Below are 19,868 nucleotides of genomic sequence, written 5' to 3' on the forward strand. Positions count from 1 at the left end.
CAAAGGCGACTATGGGGTTGCGGTGCTCATCTCGCTTTCATGCCGAGGGAGCCAGTGTTTGTCCACAGACAGCTTTCTGGGGCATGTGGCCAGCAGGACTAAACCGCTTCTGGCACAACGGAACACCGTGGCAGAAACCAGAGTGCATGGAAACACCGTTTACCTTCCTGCCACAGCAGTACCTGTTTATCTACTTGCACTGGTGTGCTTTCGAACTGCTACATTGGCAGGAGCTGGGACAGAGCAACAGGAGCTTACTTCGTTGCAGGGATTCGAACCACCGACCTTCTGATTGGCAAGCCCAAGAGGCTCAGTGGTTTATACCACAGAGCCACCCGCATTCTAACAAAACCTGGAGGGCATGATACTGATTTCTGTGTTAAACCAATAGTCGAAAGAGCAAGTTAAACCTTGTTGTTGTTGTTGTTGTTGTTAGTTCTTTTCTGTCCCCACAGCTCCTGCCCTTGCCACACACCCATGTCTAATATGAAAGGATTAAACTGTAGTTTTGGGTTTCCCATTTTTCCAATCCTAAAATCAGCTCTACACATTTGTCTTTAAAAAAAGTCCTTATGTAAAATTGTCAACTTTTTACTGTGGATTACTCCTGCTATACATGTTTAAAAGCATTTCTTTCCTATTACACATACTCACTCTCTTTTGCAAAGAATTTTCTCTAATATAATACGTTTTGTATGCTATGTTCAGAAATATATGCATTTAATGCACTCTTTATCTAGTATATGCATATTTCTCCATATTATGGTTGTGTTTTGGGTTGCATGTTGTTTAGGAAAGTTCGGATTAGGTAGATTCAGCTTTACATGCAAACTGAATAGAATTCCCCCTTCATCCCTAGTCCATACTCTCTATTTCAGCAGTTTGGGATAAACCATTACTCCTTTCGTTTTTGTTCCATTTCAATTCAGTTCGAATATCATTTCAGTTCATTTCAATTGTCACATTTAACAAGGTCACTGTCAGGTTAAGGAACAATATGTTTAAGTTACGTATATTCATGCTGGGTTCAGTGGCTAAATATAATTCAAAATTAACTTTCAACTGGCTGCTGATTTTTAAGAGTAATATTTTTATTGAATTACAGAAAATTACAGTGGTTCTTGTCTTTACTCCTAAATCCATACACAATTGTACATTGCATCATTATTATTATTTTTTAAAAATTACAACTATGTGTGTCTTTAAAAGACTTACAACTCACAAACTCACAAAGTGCTCCTAACATTCATTGCTAACTGGACAATTTGACGAGATCCAGCAACATCATCTGTATATATTGAACTTTAGATAATATAATGCACTGTTCCAAGTTACAAAGACAGGCAGAATATTAGTAATTACAGTGGCACTTTGGTTTGCAACTACTTCGGATTACAACCATTTTGGATTACAACCACCTCAAACCTGGAAGTGTTTGTCCCTTTTTGGGGATTACAACCAATTTTTTTTTATTACAACCAATTTTTTTTTTGGGGGGGGGCACATTGGCAAAAGCATGCCTTTGGATACAACCTGTTTTGGTTTACAACCAGACCTCCGGAGCGGATTATGGTTGTAAACCAAGGTACCACTGTAGACTATTTCAAACATTCCATGGGACACCATTTCACAATGCGTGCATTGGAATTGTGTCTGCAAAAATTACCCAAGACCTCCATGCTTGAGTTCTGCAGTTCTAAATAAGGCTAAGGCACATGAAAGGCTCATGTATGTGCAAAAGGCATGTTCCCCAATTGTGTGCACTGATGTACATGTATACTCTCTATCAAAAAACCCCTGTATCTTTTTTTTTAAAGAAGCTATTTATACACTGGAATACTGCCATTCAATACTTGTATTTTCAGCAGTAATACCAATGAGTTCAGGGGAGCTTATACTTAGGTTGTTTCCTAAAATAGATTGCTTCCTAAAATGTGCTTGTTATTTATGCACCATGTTTGATTCTCAAGTACAAAATATGTCATCTGAAACATCTTACATCAGCTAAACATAAACAATATCCTGTTGTCAACCTTTTCTTTCAGTTCATATATTTTTAAGAATGCTGCTCTAAAAGGATATGGAGTTCATTCTTGGAGTATTGGAAGCATCCTGCTTCTTCCACGAAATGTCTTGAGTGCTTCTTTAAAATCTTTGTTTCTTAGTGAATATATAAGGGGATTAACAACAGGGGGTACCACTGTATAAAGGAGAGAAACAAATTTGTCTTTGTCGGGGGAGTAGTCAGAGGATGGCCGGATATATGTGTATATGATTGAGAAGAAGTAAAAACTGACTACAATGAGATGTGAGGAACATGTGGAGAAAGCCTTCTTTTTCCCTTCAGTGGAACGAATCCTAAAGATAGCTCTCATGATAAACAAATAGGATATTAAGGTTAACCCACAACTTCCAATCCCAAATATCACATCTGCCACTAATGCCATAATCTCGTTCAGGCTGGTGTCAGAGCTTGCAAGCTCTAAAAGTGGAGGAAGATCACAGAAGAAGTGGTTGATGATGTTGGAGTTGCAGAAGGACAGTTGCAGCACAAGTACAGTGTGAATGGCAGAATTGCCCATTCCAGCAACCCATACTCCACTTGCTATGCCAAAACACACTTCCTTCCTCATAATGACTGTGTACTGCAAAGGATTGCAGATAGCAACGTAGCGGTCAAAAGCCATAAATGAGAGAAGAAAAATCTCCGTTCCTAAAGCCCATATGAATAGATACACCTGTGTGATGCAGCCATAAAAGGAGATGGTCTTTGTGTGAGTCCAAAGAGTCTGGAGCAATTTAGGAGTTGTAACTGAGATGGAAAACACATTCACTAAGGACAGGTTGATGAGTAGGAAGTACATGGGTGTGTGGAGTTTTCTGCAACTGCATATGGTGAAGATGAGCAGGAAGTTTCCAGCCAAAGCAGTAGCATAGATAAATGTAAATACCCAAAAGAGAAGAGTCTGTAGTTCTAGGGAGCTGCTTAGGCTGACCAGTGTAAACTCCATAGCAGTAGACTGGTTTTTCATGTCAATATCTCTGATGCTGATGACCTAGACAGGCAAATTGTGTTAACTTGGTTATCCAGATAGAAACTTAGTTTTTCCATTCACTTTCTCCCTCTCTCACTCACAGAAGAGATTTGGCAGTTTTTTTCTTCAGCTGGCAAATATTTGCAAAGCAATTGTTCTTTCATTTGAGATCACAAAAAAATCAAAACTTCTTTTGAGTCTCATGGCTAACAATATACTTTCATTCATTATTAAATTGGCTGTCTTTTCATTAAAGAGCAGCATCTACTATGGCCTAAATAACTTGTTAGTTGATCTTTATAACCTAAATTGTCTTAATATTAGCCATAGCTTCTTATGGACTGCCAAGCCTTGAAATAAATAATAAATAAATAAGGCCTAAATAACCCAATTTCATCTTTATATTCATCCTCGGTAAATATCAACATTAGTAAGAATATGCTGCCTAAATCTTTCCACCACTTTTTGAAAGTTTTCCATAATTCAAATTATTCTCTAAGAGTTGGTTAATCAGAAAATAGTTATATTCAAAACTTCTGTGTCCTTCTTTTAAAAACACGTACATGCAGTCATCATAATTCAGCCAGAAATACCCACTTTTAAAATATTCTCATTCATATCCAACTGGACTGTTTCAAAGCCCTTAAATATAGATATACGTGAGTATCTGAAAACGAGTGGACATTTTTTGTGCAAGAAGTTAGAGTTCAGAGATTTAAGTGATTGTGTGAAAAATCATTGCTTGCAAAATGCTATGTGAAATACTATGTCAAGCCACATATTACAAACCCTTTAAATGGGGTTGGGCAAAGCACAAGTAATTTATTATCCTTTAATAATTAACCAATTTACATTATGAAGAAACTCTTAAGTAACATGAAAGATTTACCTTATCCCTATTTGCTCTTTTGTATCGTTGCTGGTATTTTATAACTTGGAGCCAATTGCCTTCTATAAGTTGGATGTCTGATGAAAACTGGTTTGATCTCATTGTAGACAGGCTTTCGAGGAAAGCTATCAGCTACCTTTAAATCTTACTTTAATTGAAGTGATGGTGCCACTGGGAGAAGGAACTCTGAGGCACCTGGAAGATGATGAGGATTTGTTCTATTCATTCTACGGATGTCAACATTTAGCCCATTTTTCAAATACACTTATAATTCAAATTTCAATGTTGACAATGCTTCATTTCCAAAAAGAGGCAGTTTTCATTTCCAAAATGAGTCAGTTTTCATTTCAAACTGCACAACAGTAAAATCTGCAATAATATATTGTCACTTCTTGCTTTTAACCTTTGCCATACATTGCTTGATCCCTATATATAAGATCAATTATAGGAGGAATTAAGTGTAATCTAAATATTACTTTGTAGATGTTTTGCTTCAAGATATGCTTTCAAACCCACAAAGTATCTAGTGGGATCTCTTGTCCCATATCTATCCCCCATTTGAATTGATAGCTGTTCATTAAGACATTTAAACCTGGGGGAGGCAAAAGGAACATGGTGTAACTAACAGAGCAATAATAATACTCTGAGGAAGGGGAAATGAAATTTAGTCAAACCATCACATCTAAAGCCCAGGCTCACTTAGTCCTTATTTTGGAGAGTTATATATCTCTGGGATGGAAATAAGCTATACCAGCTTATTTTTTAATAGTTTTAGTTTTAATGACAGATCAGGAGAGTGGGAAACTTTTGGACTCTGTGTATAGACAGCCTCTCCCAGCACACCTCTTTTTTACACTCTCTGACACCAAAGTTCTGACGTAGAGAAGCAACAGATGTGATTGGTTTTCTTTCCATCTGCAGAGAGAGAAATCTAGAAATTTATATTGTCCTTCAAAGATCTTATCAACGGTCATAGCATTAATTTACAAATTGACATTACAGGTTTATTTTTAAAATACCTAGGCAAAGGCAGGTTCATCTAGCCCCCATTTTGATGAATGAATGGAGGAAGGGAGAATGGAGGAAGGGAGAAAGGAAATTATACCATTGTTGCTCTTATTCTTGTTTTTACCACGATGGCTTTGGTGGTTCTATTTTTATAGAAAACAGGCTGTCTGGCTTATGCCTTGGCTGGTCCGATATGCTTGAGAGATGACAGTGGTGCAACCCAGACCCAGTGGGAATCAATTGTGCTTGGAAAAGGACTAGCTGCGCAGTTAGGTGCCGCATATTGCAACCAAGTGGCTGGGTGATCCAGCACCCCAGTATTACATTCTCAGAAGAGACTCTGTTTAGACCTGATGGCATGCACATATTCTCCACAGGAAATGATATTTGGTTGGCAGACATTGAAGGAAGTATCAGGGTTTGAATGCAGATGTGAGTGGTTTGGCAGTGACTGTTTTGCTCGATTGGCGGTTGGGGCATTGGGACAATTCTTTGTCTTGGATGGAGGGGAGGCTGTAGTCTCCACCTGCCCTTCCAAATGCTGGGGTATCCTGATAAAGAGATCTGAGGGGAGTGGTCATGTCTGTGTGCCCAGGTGGGGCCAAGGCTGATGGTACTCCCCCAGACAGCAGTCCCTGTGGGGGTCCACCTATTTCATGTAAGTCTTAGGAATCCACGCCTGGGTTGACCTACGCATCATTTCCAGTGGGTGGGCCGGAAGTATTCCTGTTTCAATCCAAACCAGACTTAGTCGTCTTTTATTTATCTGGGGGTTGGGGGTTGTGGAGCATGATGCCTGGACCTGCAACTACTTTGGTGGTATTATTTTTATAGAAAACAGGCTATCTGGCTTATTCACTACTGGGGGAAGTTCCTGGTGCTGGAAATTAAAAGAAATTTGTGAGTTTGGGGGCTGTATGTGTATCATATGAACCAACTCCTAGGGGTCAAGCTCCCTTCAACCCCCCAATAAAACATTTGAAGGGGCTGGCTAGGTCCCCCCAAACTTGATGGGCATTGCCATCCAAATGGTGTTTGTGTGTGCTGTGTCTTGTCATCAGTTATGCAGGATAGGGCTTACCTGCCGCCCCCCGCCCCCCATTTTATTCAAGTTGGCACCCCTGACATGTATATATCAAATTTGGTGACATTCTACCAAATGGGGAACAATATCTTCAGTGGCATCAAAATTGACTTGTTTTTGACGTTGCATGCCCCAAATCATGTGAAGTCATACCCAACTCATGCTTTCTACCACAGGAGCGCCATCTCCTAAGGACCAAGCCCTTTTGGCGCCCCCCCCCCCATGTTTAAAGGGGGCAGAGGAGGAAAAGCACAGAGCCAAGTGTGGCACAGCTGGCTCCTTCTCCTCCTGCTGCTCCTAGAGAGGAAGAAACAGGAAAGCAGCCCCCGGGTGGTGGCAGCAGCAGGAGTCTTCATGGCCATTGAAGCCGCACTGTCAATACACTGCCACTGTGTTTGGCTCCGTCCTGGCTACTCCCAACATCCTGACATCACACACTCTGTGACATCAGCCCCCCATTCCTCCTTGGAAATTGGCACCTTTGGTCCACCATCTTGATTCTAAATGGCACCAGGCATCCAAATATTGATGAAGGCCACAGGCCCCACGTCAGGAACTCTCATGCTGAGTTTGATGATAATATATTGAAAGATATTATCTTTTTTATATATATATAAATATTTATTGGAATTTTCAAAAAATAAACAAAAAACAAAAAAGAACAATTAAAAACACATAAAATTTACATTTCTTACTGTCAATGACCAATTTCCTTGACTTCCCCACACCTCCCCTTCTTGTATTCCAGTTCCAATTTTTAGCTCAGCAAGTTCTTGTCTCCAAACTTTACCTTATTTTCTTTAATTCATTTTAGTTAACCAATTTTAACTTATAAACCTCAATCTTTATACTTATTCTCATTACTTATTCTTAAAAATCTTTTTCTAAGGTCGGCCCCAATTCCCTTCCACGAATTCCCCATTTTTATGTTAGTGGCAAAACAAAATTAAATGAAACAGAATATAATTGTACACCATTTGGATTCCCAAAGCCCCACCCCCCCTTTCCCGGTTTCGAACCCCAACAAAAATCCATCAGTCCATCTGCTGTCAGCCTGGCGACCTCACGTCCGAGGCTCTTAATTCTCTCTCAATTCCTCTCTGCCGGTTTTTTTTGATAGTCCTTTATATTGAACTCCAAATCTCGAAGAAGCTCTGTCCCAGTAAGGTCCATGTTTCTTCCAGCCAGGCCTCCATATTTAAAAGTGGAGCCAAAATCTTGTTTCTTACTTCTCTTAAGTCCAAATGTCCCAAAAGCTCCAGTTTCCACTTTAGCCAGGTTTGTATTCCATAGGTCTTCAGATCTCCACATAGGGAGATCTCTCCATTCTCCATTCTTCAATTCAAACCAGATTTTCATCATCCTGATCTTATTTTCCTTTATATCCATCTTAACCGGCCTCTGGCTCTCCTCAATCATCTGTGGCATTATAGCTCCTCCTTCTTTTTCCTTCAAATCATCATGTTCCTCTTTCATCACATTCTCAGATTTCTCAAGTTTCTTTTCTTGTTCAGCTGCAAAAAATTTTAGTTCAACTGCAAAACTTTCCTGTTCAGCTGCAAAGACTTGATTCAAGTCCCTCCCAGGCTCAGTAACTTTATTTACTGTTCCATTCAATATTGTAACATTTGTAGCCAAAACATCACTCTGTTCCTGCAACTTTCCCAAGAGAAAAAAAGTTCTCTCCAGTTCAGCCAGTGTTTTTCCGCTTACAGCCATTTTTGCAATGTCCTAAACCCCCTCTAGAGGGATTTTGGTTTCTTAGTATCTTCCAGTTCCAACCCAAAAGTCAAGTTAGCCTTTTCTTTTTTATTTTTAACAATTTGTTACCAAATTGTAACGAATATAACCAGCAAAGACAACAGAAACAAAGTTCTCCTTTTTTCCCAACTTTGACAGCTAGTTTGACAGCTGTCAAAGTCTTTATGTCTGTTCCACAGGCTCTCTCACCGATCGCTCCCGGGTCTTGGGGGGAGGGGTGAATTCCGCTCTCAATGTTAGCTCTTATCCTCCAGCACAATCACTTATATTGCCAAAACGTGGAGTTAATTGCTTTTATCCACAAAAGAGAAAGGTATTCTCTCAACCTTAGTATAAAATCCTTGCTTTAAGATGTTTACAAGGCGGGTAGGCGGACTTCCTCTTTACACCTTACCCGGTCGTGCCTAATTCCCAAAAAAAATTCCCTTTTAAGTCCAATTTCCGTATTACTCACGGGTTGTTACTTTTAGTCCAAATGTTCAGAGAAAGAAGTCAGCGCTCTCCGTCCATGGCATGCGGCTTCACTCAGTAGGGGAAGCAGTCGACTCACAGCACCGCACCGCTCTCCGTCCCCCGTTCCGGAGCCTTTAAAAAGGCTTCTTCACGGGTCGGGGGGCGCAAATGGTGCCCGCTGAGTCACCAGGTCCACAGGCTTCAGCGCCTGTGGTTTCTGAGGGTCCCCACGTCGCCGCCGCGGCAGGACCCGACCCCTACTAAGCCGATTCCCTCCGGAGCTCGGAGGGAATCCGCCATTAGGCGATGGCGCTAACCCGGAAGTCCTATTGAAAGATATTATCTAAGCTATTGAATAAAAGAAAACCATTTTTCAAAATTTGTAGTACATTATGATAAGAAAATAAAATGTGCCACAAAAACTTTTCTAATGTTACATTGGCCATGTAGAACAGGTCAGACAATCAGAGACTTGTTATGGTGATATGGGGTGGGCTGGGGGGAGAATGTGAGCAAAGTATTGGGAGTAGGTCAGTCCCAGGAGCTGCATGTATTTCATTTGCTCTGATTGGGGAACACCAGGGATGAAATGATGCAATGTTCTGATGAATCATCAGAGGGGTTGTTATCCTTATTGCAATAAAATATAATTTAACAAGGAACTTTAATGATAAATCGAAAAGAAAGGGGGGATTTGTGTGATGTCATTTCATAAACAAACTAAAATTTTAATTGTTCCTTTAGGGTCCAATATGGAGTTGCTTTGGGAATTGTTCTCTCTGTAGTCACCTATATATCATTCCACACATTCATATTGGCATGTTCTCGCCCACTGAGCGCATTGTAGCATTATCTGTGTTCTATGGTAACAGAACTAACCTAAGTAGTAAGAGAACAGAAGCATGGAAAAGCAGTACTTTGATGACATGTAATTATACTATCTTTTGGTCTTTTCATAAGAAGCAATCGTTTGTCTTAGTCCTTGCAGGACATCACTAAAATATATTGTGAGTTATAGAAATTTTACTATTTGGTGATATATCAAAATAATGTTTATGATAGCTGTTGTGCTTTCTAGCCATTCCATGCTGCTAGAATTCTTAATAATAAATGTGAGCTTAAAAAACAGCAGTGCCAAAATGCTTAAATTTTAATATAGATGTTCCAATATAACAGTTAGCTTTAAAGGAAGTGAAATGAATGTTGTTAGAAAAGGAGGAAAGCAATTGTCTATTGATATAAAACATTACTTTAACTACACTTGTTTTTCATAGTTGTTGATTCATATTATCATGGACATTCTTTTGCATTAACAGATCATGTGGCCAAGTTGCAGTAAGGAACAGGAGCTGTGTGACCACATTCATGATGATGGGCCTCTCTGAGCATCCAAAGCTGCAGATCTTCCTCTTCATCCTCTTCCTTTCCATTTATATAGTTGCCCTGATAGGAAATGCAGCAATCATTGCTGCCATCTTTTCTTATCCCAAACTTCACACACCCATGTATTTCTTCCTGTTCCATTTGGCTGTGGTGGATATAGTCTGCATTTCCACCATCATTCCCAAGATGCTGACAAACATAGCAACTTTTAGCAAGAGAATCTCCTATTCTGGCTGCATAGCCCAGCTCTATTCCTTCACATGGTGTTTGGGAGCTGAGATGGTGCTCTTCACTGTCATGGCTTATGATCGCTATGTAGCTATATGCCACCCCTTGCGTTATAGCATCATGATGAACAAGACAGTATGTGTAGCACTCTCCACAGTGGTGATCCTTATCGCCATTACAAACTCATGGGTTCACACTGGACTGATTATGCGGCTCACTTTCTGTGGCCCCAATGGTATCAATCACTTCTTCTGTGAGATTCCTCCACTTCTGGCTCTCTCCTGCAGCCCAGTAAGAATCAATGAAGTCTGGGTATTCACAGCAGACATATTTCTTGCTATGGGGGACTTCTTAATAACATGCTTATCTTACTGCTTCATTGTTAAGGCAATCTTAAATATCAGGACCTCTGAAGGGAAGAAGAAGGCTTTCTCCACTTGTTCATCACATCTCATTGTTGTGTCCTTATATTACTCGACTGTCATCTATACTTACATACGACCAGCCTCCAGCTACTCTTTTGAGCGAGACAAGGTGGTTGCTGCCCTATACACACTGGTTACACCAACTCTGAATCCTATTGTCTACACTTTAAGAAATAAGGATGTCAAAGCAGCTCTCAGAAAAGTATTCCTCAACTCATGAGTTAAGCAAGAACATTTTACTCTTTTTCTCCAGCAGAATTGCAGTATTATATTTAGAGCTCTGGTTCTCGACTTTGGGGTGGTTTATTTGGGGTATGTGTGTAGATGGGAAGAAATGTACATTTGATTATTTGTAGGTAAATGGGTGAAATGTCTCCACTCAAAAACAGTATATTGCAGGTGATGGGAAATATTAAAGTTTTACCAGTAGAATATATACAGTACAGAGCAATCCTAACCATAGAAAGCTGGTGTAAGTTATCACACTTAGGCTGATGTAGATTATCACTATTCCAAATGTTGTTCAGGAGGAATTTTGCCAGCTATGTTCTGCCCAGCTGCTGGGTCATGCACCAAGCTGAAAGCAGTTTGAAATAGGTATAAGTCTCCCCTTATTCCATCCCACTCCTGCCGCATCCCCAGGATACCCCTTCTGGTGGAAGCTCTGATGACTGAACCCTGGCTGAGACTGGTGAGGGACTTTTGTTTCCATAACCACGGCTCTGCCAGGAAAGCCCAAGATCAGCCAAATCCAAACTCTTTCATCCCAGTGGACCTTGGGTTTCTACTGCACTGATAATAAACAATTTAAAATCTATAATTTCATTTGCACCTCTGTAACAAAACAAGCTTCGTTAATGAATGGTTGGAAGAGCCAAAGGCAAAAGTGGGTGAAGAAATGAATGTATATATTGCCTTCATACAACAGGCTAGCATCTACACACATTCACAGACATTGTGTCCTCCATCAGACATGATAAGAGGACCATTCCAGCCAGAATGATCTTATTCTCATCTTGGGCTCTTTGGAATTTGGCCTATCATTTGGCCATCTTTCAAGAAAAACTTGATGAAACTGTGAGCCTTTCTTTTTGCATGTTACAAAAATGTTCACTCCTGTTACCTAACCCAATGGAAATGGCTCGTCTTCCCAAAGAGTATCAGATAAAGATGCTTTTCCATGCCCACATTCCAAGTAAGTTAACACTCCTGTCTCAGTGACTGACATCTATGCTATCTTGGTCATGTCCACAGAATAGAAGATGACAGGATCTCCAAGGGCATGCTCTGCGGGGAGCTGGTTTCAGGCACCAGGCCTGTTGGCAGACCAACTTTGTGTTCTTGAACTCTGATAACGCCTCTTGCTTGGATGGATGATAATGATGCAGAGGGGTGTGTGAGTATATATAGAAATAAGCCACACCAACCTTTGCATCTAGCCACGACAACCACTGGTCTGGAAAGAGACAAGGGGGGCTGAGAGGGCTCTGTAGGGAAGGCTGTTCATAATATTGGAGCTATTCCTTAAATGTCCTTGCCTGCCATGTTTCTAACAGGAGCAAGAATAGGGTCTCATATGCCAAAGTTATGGAGTTATGGAGTTTCCCTTCCTTTCCTAACCCATTCATTTCACTAATGATAATTTTTAATTATAATAATTTATATTAATTTTTCATTAATAATAATCCAATATAAGCCACATTGATACAATACCAAATCATAAAATAATTATAAAAAACCAATTATTCCATTCCAAATTAAACATTTTGGGGTGACTTCCTATGTTCTGGTCTTGTGGAGATACTGTTGTTGCTCCTTCTCCTGCTTCCATTCTTATTTAATCCGAATAATACCATTCCAATGTTATTCCTTTATCTTTGCAGCCACTGACGTAATGACTTTCATTTGTATTTTTAACTGTTCCATCTCTGTTAATTTGCCAGAGGGGGTTATATCTTCTAACTTTCTCTGTGTAATATATTTTAATGTTTGTCTTTCCTTTCCTGTTGCAATCCATTATTTCTGGCATTCCCACCCACGCCACTCCGAGAACTTAATTCTTACTGCGCAATCCTCTCCACCATGTTTCTTTGGCCTCTAGCCTTGCTCCGGGCTGACTTAGTCCGTAAAAATTATAAAGTTTTTGTTGATTCCCTCTTGCATTCCATTACTAATTACAATCCATTGATAATTATATTCCATTAGAAATTATTTTTCTTTCTTCAGTGAAGGGCTGCCAAATCATAAAGCTATGTAGTGCATGTATAGAGAAAAAACTAAGGCTTCCCTCCACCTGCCTTCCAATCCGGTTATGACGATAGTCCTCTCCAGATGAAGACCTTGGCACTCAGTGCCTGATTCATTTAGCAGGTTATCTTGTCTCCTTCTTCCAGAACGCGTCTGTTTTTTAAGTCTAAATTCATATCTATCTTTAAAAAACAGAGGAACCACTGCTCATGGTGACTGTGTTGGAAAGTTACCGATACGTGCAGTGCTATGCACTCTGCATCCCCTGTCCCGCATCATAGAAACAAGAAGCAGGTATCGGATGATCTGCAAGTGAGAGCTCACCCCCCCTGAGCTGGGGGGGGGCTTGCAAGTATAATTACTCTCTTTTTTTTAAATGATATTTATTAAGATTTTTCCATTATCCAAAAAAATCAAAAAGAAACACAAACACACAAATAAAAAAAACAAAACATAAAAAAGATTTAAAAACACATAAAATTCAAAGTCCTCACTTTCAATAACATATTTTCCTGACTTCCCCCCACCTCCCCCTCTTGTATTCCAGTTCAAATTGTTGGCTCAGCAAGTTCTTATCCCCAATTTTTTAACCTTTTTACATTTCAGTCCTTTTAGAAAAACCAATTTTAGCTTTTAAACTTTTAACTTATAAATTTATAACTTATAACTTATAAACCTCAATACTTGCAGCTCTGTTCTCATACTTAAAGCCTTTTTTCTAAAGTCGACCTAAATTCCCTTCCACGATTTCCCCAATTCTCATACAAATAACAAAACAAAATAAAAACAAAACAGATTATAATTATGCCCCCTTTGGATTCCCAAGCTCCACCACCCCCTTTCCCGGTTTCAATCCCCAACAAGTGTCCATCAGTCTTAGTCTACTCTCAGCCTGGGGATCTCACGTCCGATGCTCTCAATTCTCTCTCAGTTCCTCTCTGCCGGCTTTTTGGATAGTCCTTAGTATTAAACGCCAAATCTCGGAGAAGCTCTAGTCCAATAAAGTCCATATTTCTTCCAACCAGACCTCCATACTCAAAGGTGGGGCCTAAGTCTTGTTTCTTACTCTTTTTAAATCCAAATGTCCCGAAAGCTCCAACTTCCATCTTAATCAGGATAATTACTCTCACATTAACCTTAATTATCTGCACACCCAGCATCCGCTATCATGGGAATTGCTGTTCGCCATGGCAGCTCCGGACTGGAAGTCCCATTCATTTCACTAATGTAATCTGCATTATTGTTAGCAAAGTTGAAAAATAAATATTGCAACCATAAATAGGATAAACCTAAAGAATTCATGGTCCATTTTAAGGTATTTATTATTATTTATTATCCTAATTTTTTATTATTATAAGGTTATATAAACATAGTGGTTTATGTATAGAATACAATAATTACAATGTCAATTGTAATACAACATTATCATAAAGGCAGCATAAAACATCCAGAAGGACTACTATTACAATCAAAAAGATCCTTGGAAACTAAGAAGGACTTTGGTGTTGAAAGGACAGTCAATTGAGTAATAATGAAAATTCCTTGGGGAGAACTTTCAACAACTGAGACATCACCACTGAGAAGGATCTCTTTCTGGAAACAAAACATCTCACTTCATAGTGGCATAGTCACCCATAGAAGACCTCCATTGACAACACAATCCTGAACAAATGGGCCTACTCAAAAGTAAATTCAATTGAGTTCAATGGGCCTTATTCACTAGTAAATGTGTTCATGATTGCAACATGAAGTTCTTAATATATGGGCACATTAATATGGAAACAGGTGGTCCTTCAAATATTATGATTGATCGGGAAATGTTCAGATTTTATACACATATTATTAGGTGTTTATTCTCTTTTATGAGAAACAGACAGACAGAAATCTTATTGCAAATTAGAGAGATGAAAATTGATTCAGAATAAATCAGCATGGCTTTATTATAGTTTAAATGACCACAGAAAAGTAATTCCTATAAATACAACTAATTCTATACCCACATGACAAATTTTTGAATTGTCTGCTATATGCGACTCTTTTTAAATAATAATAATTATTATTATACAGCAGGAGGTATCACTTTTTTGTACCCCATCAGTTTCTTGATGGCTTCTTTCACTTCTTTGGTTTTCAGACTGTAAATAATGGGGTTCAGCATGGGGGTTGAAATGCTCTATTGGGTGGAAAAGAGTTCATCCAGTAGTACAGATGAGGCTGAATTCGGCCTTAAATACCTAAAGCAGGCAGTGCCATAAAATAAAATGACAACAATGAGATGGGAACTGCAGGTGGAGAATGTTTTTCTTTTAGCTTCTGCTGAATTAAGCTTCAGAACCATAGAGACTATGTAGGTATATGACACCAGCATGACACAGATTGATGAAAGCACTACTGCACTACTTGTAATTAAGAATGTTATTGCATTCACAAAGGTTTCTGTGCAAGATAAGGCCAAGAGAGATGGGAGTTCACAGCTGAAATGCCTGATAGTGTTTGGACCACAGAACACCAGCTTCAGAACAGGAAATGTATTAATCAATGCATGTACAAAACCTATTGCCCATGCACCTCCCACCAGCAGCTTACAGAACGGTATGTTCATAGTTTCAACATAATGAAGTGGCTTGCATATGGCAGCATATCGGTCATAAGCCATTGCTGTAAGAAGGAAGATTTCAGTGCATCCTGTCTGGATGATGAAAAACATTTGCATGATGCAGGTACTGTAAAAAATTCTTTGGCGGTGGAAGAAATTCAGGAGAACCTTAGGCACCGTGACTGAAGAGTAGCAAATATCCAGAAAAGACAGTTGACTTAGGAAGAGGTACATAGGGCTCTGTAGATTACTGTCTTTCTTTATTACCATCATGATCATCGTGTTCCCTACCAAAGTTATTGCATACATGAGTAAAAACACCAGGAAGAGGCAAATACGGACTGGAAAACTATAAGAAAATCCCACAAGAAGAAAATATGTCACAGTAGTTTGATTTTCCATTTCCTTTCCAACAAAAATGTAATCTGTGAAAAACAAACAAAGATCTGATTGCAGCAAAGTTGTTCTGTTGTTCCTGAATAGTAGACTAAAGCATCTGAAATATTGTTGAGATGGGAACCATAATTCTAAAAACTTATATCAATTAAGAGCTGGATTCAGTCTATGTTGAGCAGCTTTAACCTCCACTGAGAAGTCAATGTCCATGCTCAATTTTTCTGCATCATTGAAACCAACCAACCAATCAATAAATCTTTATTGCAGTCATAGACCAGACAGCAAGGTTAACCAATAGCCATTGTAGCCCAAACCAGTTCATGTTTCCTTGAAATGAAGTCCAGCTGGTCTCAGTGGGACATAATTCCATGCAAGCTATGCATGACATTTCAGCCTTTTACTTGCCTGTAATCAATGTTAGAAAGCTTATTAAAATGAGGTGTTCTTATATAATAAATAACACATTTTAAATAAATAGTATCAAAATTTCCTCAATATGCTGAGAGCATCATTTCATATTCAAACCCATAATATGGATCTTTGGTTAAATCCTAACTAGTCTAATAACAAAAGCAGCTGCTATCATCAAGATCACACAGTTGGGAAGTTGCTGTCTTTCAACATTTCTCAACCTTATTCACCAGTTTCTAAAAGTCTGCTGGAACAGACTTCTCTGTCTTCCATAAGGACTGAAGATTAACAAAAAAATGAATTGATTTAGTAAATCAGTGGCTCACAAGCCTTTTTTCTTAAGGACTGTTTGGTACAATTTAACGTCCAGGGTTGCCACCTTTTCCCTGGAAGACTTTCTGTTCCTTTAAGAGCTAAATGCCAATAATAAAATCAGCAGGCAATCACATTGCATCTCATTTCTGCTTCTGAAGGTTCCCATTTGCAGCAGTTTGCTCACTCTAAATATGCAGAAATCATCATATGGAAATATTTAGTGTGTGTGTGAGTCAGCCTTTAGAAGTGCTCCTTCAAATGCTACTTTCTTACACAGAATGAAGTGAAATGCAAGGAAATTAATGGCAACTGAAATTTAGACCATCACCACAGTAGGGCTACTCTTCTTCCTAACAAATACTGCAATTTAAAATATAGTAGAGAGAGAGATGTAAAGGGAATAAATGCCATGTTACTGTTAAGAGTGGATTAGAACAGTAGTCTTCATTCTTTTCAAACCTGGAATCCATATTTAACCCACATGTGCATTTGCAGGACCACTTCTTACTTTTTTAGCCTTATGTTTGTAATTTGGTTGCACTGATGATGAAAACTACTGTATTTTTTGCTCTATAAGATGCACTTTTTCCCTCCTAAAAAGTAAGGGAAAATGTGTGTGCATCTTATGGAGCGAATGCAGGCTGCACGCCTAAGCCAGAAGCCAGAACAGGGAGAGGGAGCGTTGTGCAGCACTCCATCTTGCTGTTCTAGCTTGTGGCTTAGCTGCACAAAGCCTCTGCAGGGCAGTGGGATGAAGGCACCCCTCTGCCCTGCAGAAGCTTCGCGGGCTATCCCAGAAGCCAGAACAGTGAGATGGAGCGCTGCGCAGATCCCTCTTGCTGTTCTGGCTTTTGGGATTCAGAATTTTTCTTTCTTGTTTTCCTCCCCCCAAAACTAGGTGCATCTTATCGTCTGGTGCGTCCTATAGAGCGAAAAATACGGTACCTTGTAATTCCTCCCTTCCTACATTCTAATTTATGTCTAGTGAGTGAGAAATTTCAAATGCTGTTTTTTTCTTTCCTTCCTGCTCATTCTCACATAAGCAAGGATTTCTGCCTTAAAACACAATGAAATCATATATAAACATATCTCTTCTTTTCATTTCTTATTTTTTCTTTTAAAAAGGCCTAAGAAAAACCAATCTGATCAGCAAAAACGGAGGGAAAGAGAAATCAAGAAACATGCAAGAAGCTTCTGGAGGACATTGCCTTGGACCAGAGACTCAAACTTTTGTATATAATTACCTGACTGAAAAGGCGGGAATGAATTGGAAAAAGTACCTTTTATGTGTCAGTAAAAATGGTTCCCCTGCTCACTAAGACCAAGTAGAGTGTTTGCCATGATGTTATTATACTTGCTATACCAAACCCTGGAGGATATATTTTTCACTGTGGAATGTAGCAACTTATATAGAAATACTCATCCCAAGAGGATAATTAAATTCATCAGTAGTGCATTCCTGCAAATGCCTGTGAGTTTTGTTGTGTTTTGTTTTAGTGGGAGAAGCTTTTCTGCCATGGTGGCAAATATAGATAAACAAACAGAGGGTAGCTTGGGACCAGTTTGGCACGGTGGTTCCAAATTGTGGCAATTAGGGTTCTTGTGCCTCTGAATATGTATGAGTATGTAATTGCTCAATTGGTGTGCCTTCACCCAATTTGGCATGGTGATTCCAAACTGTGGCAACTTGAATGCCTCTAAATATATTGCTGCCATATTTTTGTTTATCTGTAACAGAGTGAAGGATGTAGGCTTCATCTAAGTTTATTTCATTCAAGATGGCCAATGAAACATTCCAAACTGCAACAATTTGGATGCCTCTGGAGATATCGTTGCCGAATTTGACATGACAGTTCATGAGATAAAGGACCAGATTTTGGCATACTTTATACAGTGGTACCTCGGTCTATGATCTTAATTCGTTCCGGAAGTCCATGCTTAAACCAAAGCATTCTTAAACCGAGGTGCGCTTTCCCTGCTGAGGCCTCCCGCCACCGGTGCCCTTCCACCGTTCAACTTCCCTTCAGCTTCCAAGGCAAAGTTCACTAGCCGGAACACCTACCTCTGCTTTTGCAGAGTTTGTTGCCCGAATAGTTCATTAACAGGACAGTTTGTAGACTGAGGTACCACTGTATTTTGATACTGCAGTTATTCATGTACACAAGAACACTGATTGCACACTTGTTTAATATAATGTGTGAGCACCCCTAGTGCAACTGTATGAAATTTAGTTAAGGCAAACGTAAATGAGAGTTTACATTTCATCCAAGGGTAATCCTGCCATTCAGGAGGGTGAAGCAACAGGCATCAGTGAGAATTCTGAAAGGGAGATAGATTACAAGCAGGAGTTTATTGAATCACGCAGCAAAAGTTTTAAAAATGTTTATCCTTGTGAGGAGCGTTTGGACTCCATATCAGAAAGCAAAATGTCTTGGTTCAACATTGATTTCAGCTTGACAAAAGTTAAATCTCACTTTACTACTGTATTGGTGAATAGTCACATTTATTTGTTCACTATCATGTCCCACTTTCAAACAGGTTTACAATAACATAACAAAAACACACATAATTTTAAAAGCCATTAAACAAATATTACATAAAAGTAATAGTACTATAATTACAAAAAAGAAACAATAGTGATTATTTTTTTATAAAAAACAACAACAGCCCTGAACATCCTGTTGATTGTAAGAGATGTGTTAAACTAAGTCCAGTAAGAATGTAAAACATTAAAATTCACCACAGCTTTTGAAAACAAACAAACAAGATTGGAATAGCTCCTTTAAAAGGTAAGAAGACCCCATATACTCATTGCTGTTACAATTCACCAATTAAGCACCATTTAAGCAAACAAGCAAGCACATAACCATATAGACTGATGACAGGTGGGTTACAAATATGTCATTCAGGCACAAAATTGCATTTTGTTTTATAAAAATAATAATTTTAGTGGCTGATAATGCTAATACTAGAACTAGGGTTCACATTATGAATTTGAGTGGCAATATACCACAAAATTGTAGTCTTCAAGCAATACATATTTAACTAACTAGTGGGGTTTCATTGCTATATGATGTGGGGATTGCTTCTCAGTTAGGTCACTTTAAATACTTGTGGAAGCTAACAACAAATATTAGCTATATTGGCTAATATTAGCTATCTTCAGAGCCTATGAATATCAGTTTCTGCTGTGTACTGGGAAGGTGAGTGGGAGGGACAAGGTCATGGTGCTTCAGATACATTAGTGTGATCAATTCAGTAATCCTGGAAGTGTGGATTTATGAATGGACACACAAGAAAGTGATATAGATTATATTAGTCCATCCGTTCTTAGCTTCAAATCTCACCAATCCTACCTAGGCATGCCTCCAACACATTTCCTCAGCAATATATGGATAAACTCTCCTTTTTCATCTAACACATCTTCACTCCTAATAACCTCATGCATAAACAGGGAACTTCTGGCCCTTCAAGAGTTGTTTACATCACTGCAAGCCCAAGTGACCAATCAGGTTCCCCATTCCTATGCTTTCGTTCAGTGGCAGTTTAAGCATATGACTTGGATGCTGGAGAAAACGTTCAGCTTCCTCACCTTCTACCTGAGCTTCCAAGAGGCATTGGGCTCGATGACCATTGG

General features: G+C 39.1%; 3 protein-coding genes across 4 annotated transcripts; 1 reads left to right on the top strand and 2 right to left on the bottom strand.

Annotated features, from left to right (window-relative positions):
• The first annotated feature begins 361 nt into the window (after window positions 1-361).
• Window positions 362-10,486, top strand: LOC128399905 (olfactory receptor 13G1-like). Of its 2 annotated transcripts, none has more exons than XM_053361759.1 (2): window positions 362-378; window positions 9,571-10,486. In XM_053361759.1, the coding sequence occupies exons 1-2, from the start codon at window positions 362-364 to the stop codon at window positions 10,484-10,486; spliced, it is 933 nt and encodes a 310-aa protein (XP_053217734.1). The 2 variants fall into 2 exon arrangements, with proteins under 2 accessions (XP_053217734.1, XP_053217735.1); XM_053361760.1 differs by lacking the exon at window positions 362-378 and adding an exon at window positions 9,050-9,066 and having other exon boundaries at window positions 9,577-10,486.
• LOC128400263 (olfactory receptor 13G1-like) lies at window positions 2,088-4,026 on the bottom strand. The gene is made up of 2 exons (XM_053362421.1): window positions 3,925-4,026; window positions 2,088-3,056 (listed from the first exon to the last, which is right to left on the bottom strand). Exons 1-2 carry the CDS (start codon window positions 4,024-4,026, stop codon window positions 2,088-2,090), a joined length of 1,071 nt encoding a protein of 356 aa, XP_053218396.1.
• A 4,200-nt stretch (window positions 10,487-14,686) lies between the features above and the next one.
• On the bottom strand, window positions 14,687-15,511 carry LOC128400282 (olfactory receptor 5A2-like). The gene has a single exon (XM_053362441.1). It carries the CDS (start codon window positions 15,509-15,511, stop codon window positions 14,687-14,689), a length of 825 nt encoding a protein of 274 aa, XP_053218416.1.
• Between the last annotated feature and the right edge of the window lie 4,357 nt (window positions 15,512-19,868).

Source organism: Podarcis raffonei, chromosome 13, assembly GCF_027172205.1.
Source record: "Podarcis raffonei isolate rPodRaf1 chromosome 13, rPodRaf1.pri, whole genome shotgun sequence".
Taxonomy (NCBI): Eukaryota; Metazoa; Chordata; class Lepidosauria; order Squamata; family Lacertidae; genus Podarcis; species Podarcis raffonei.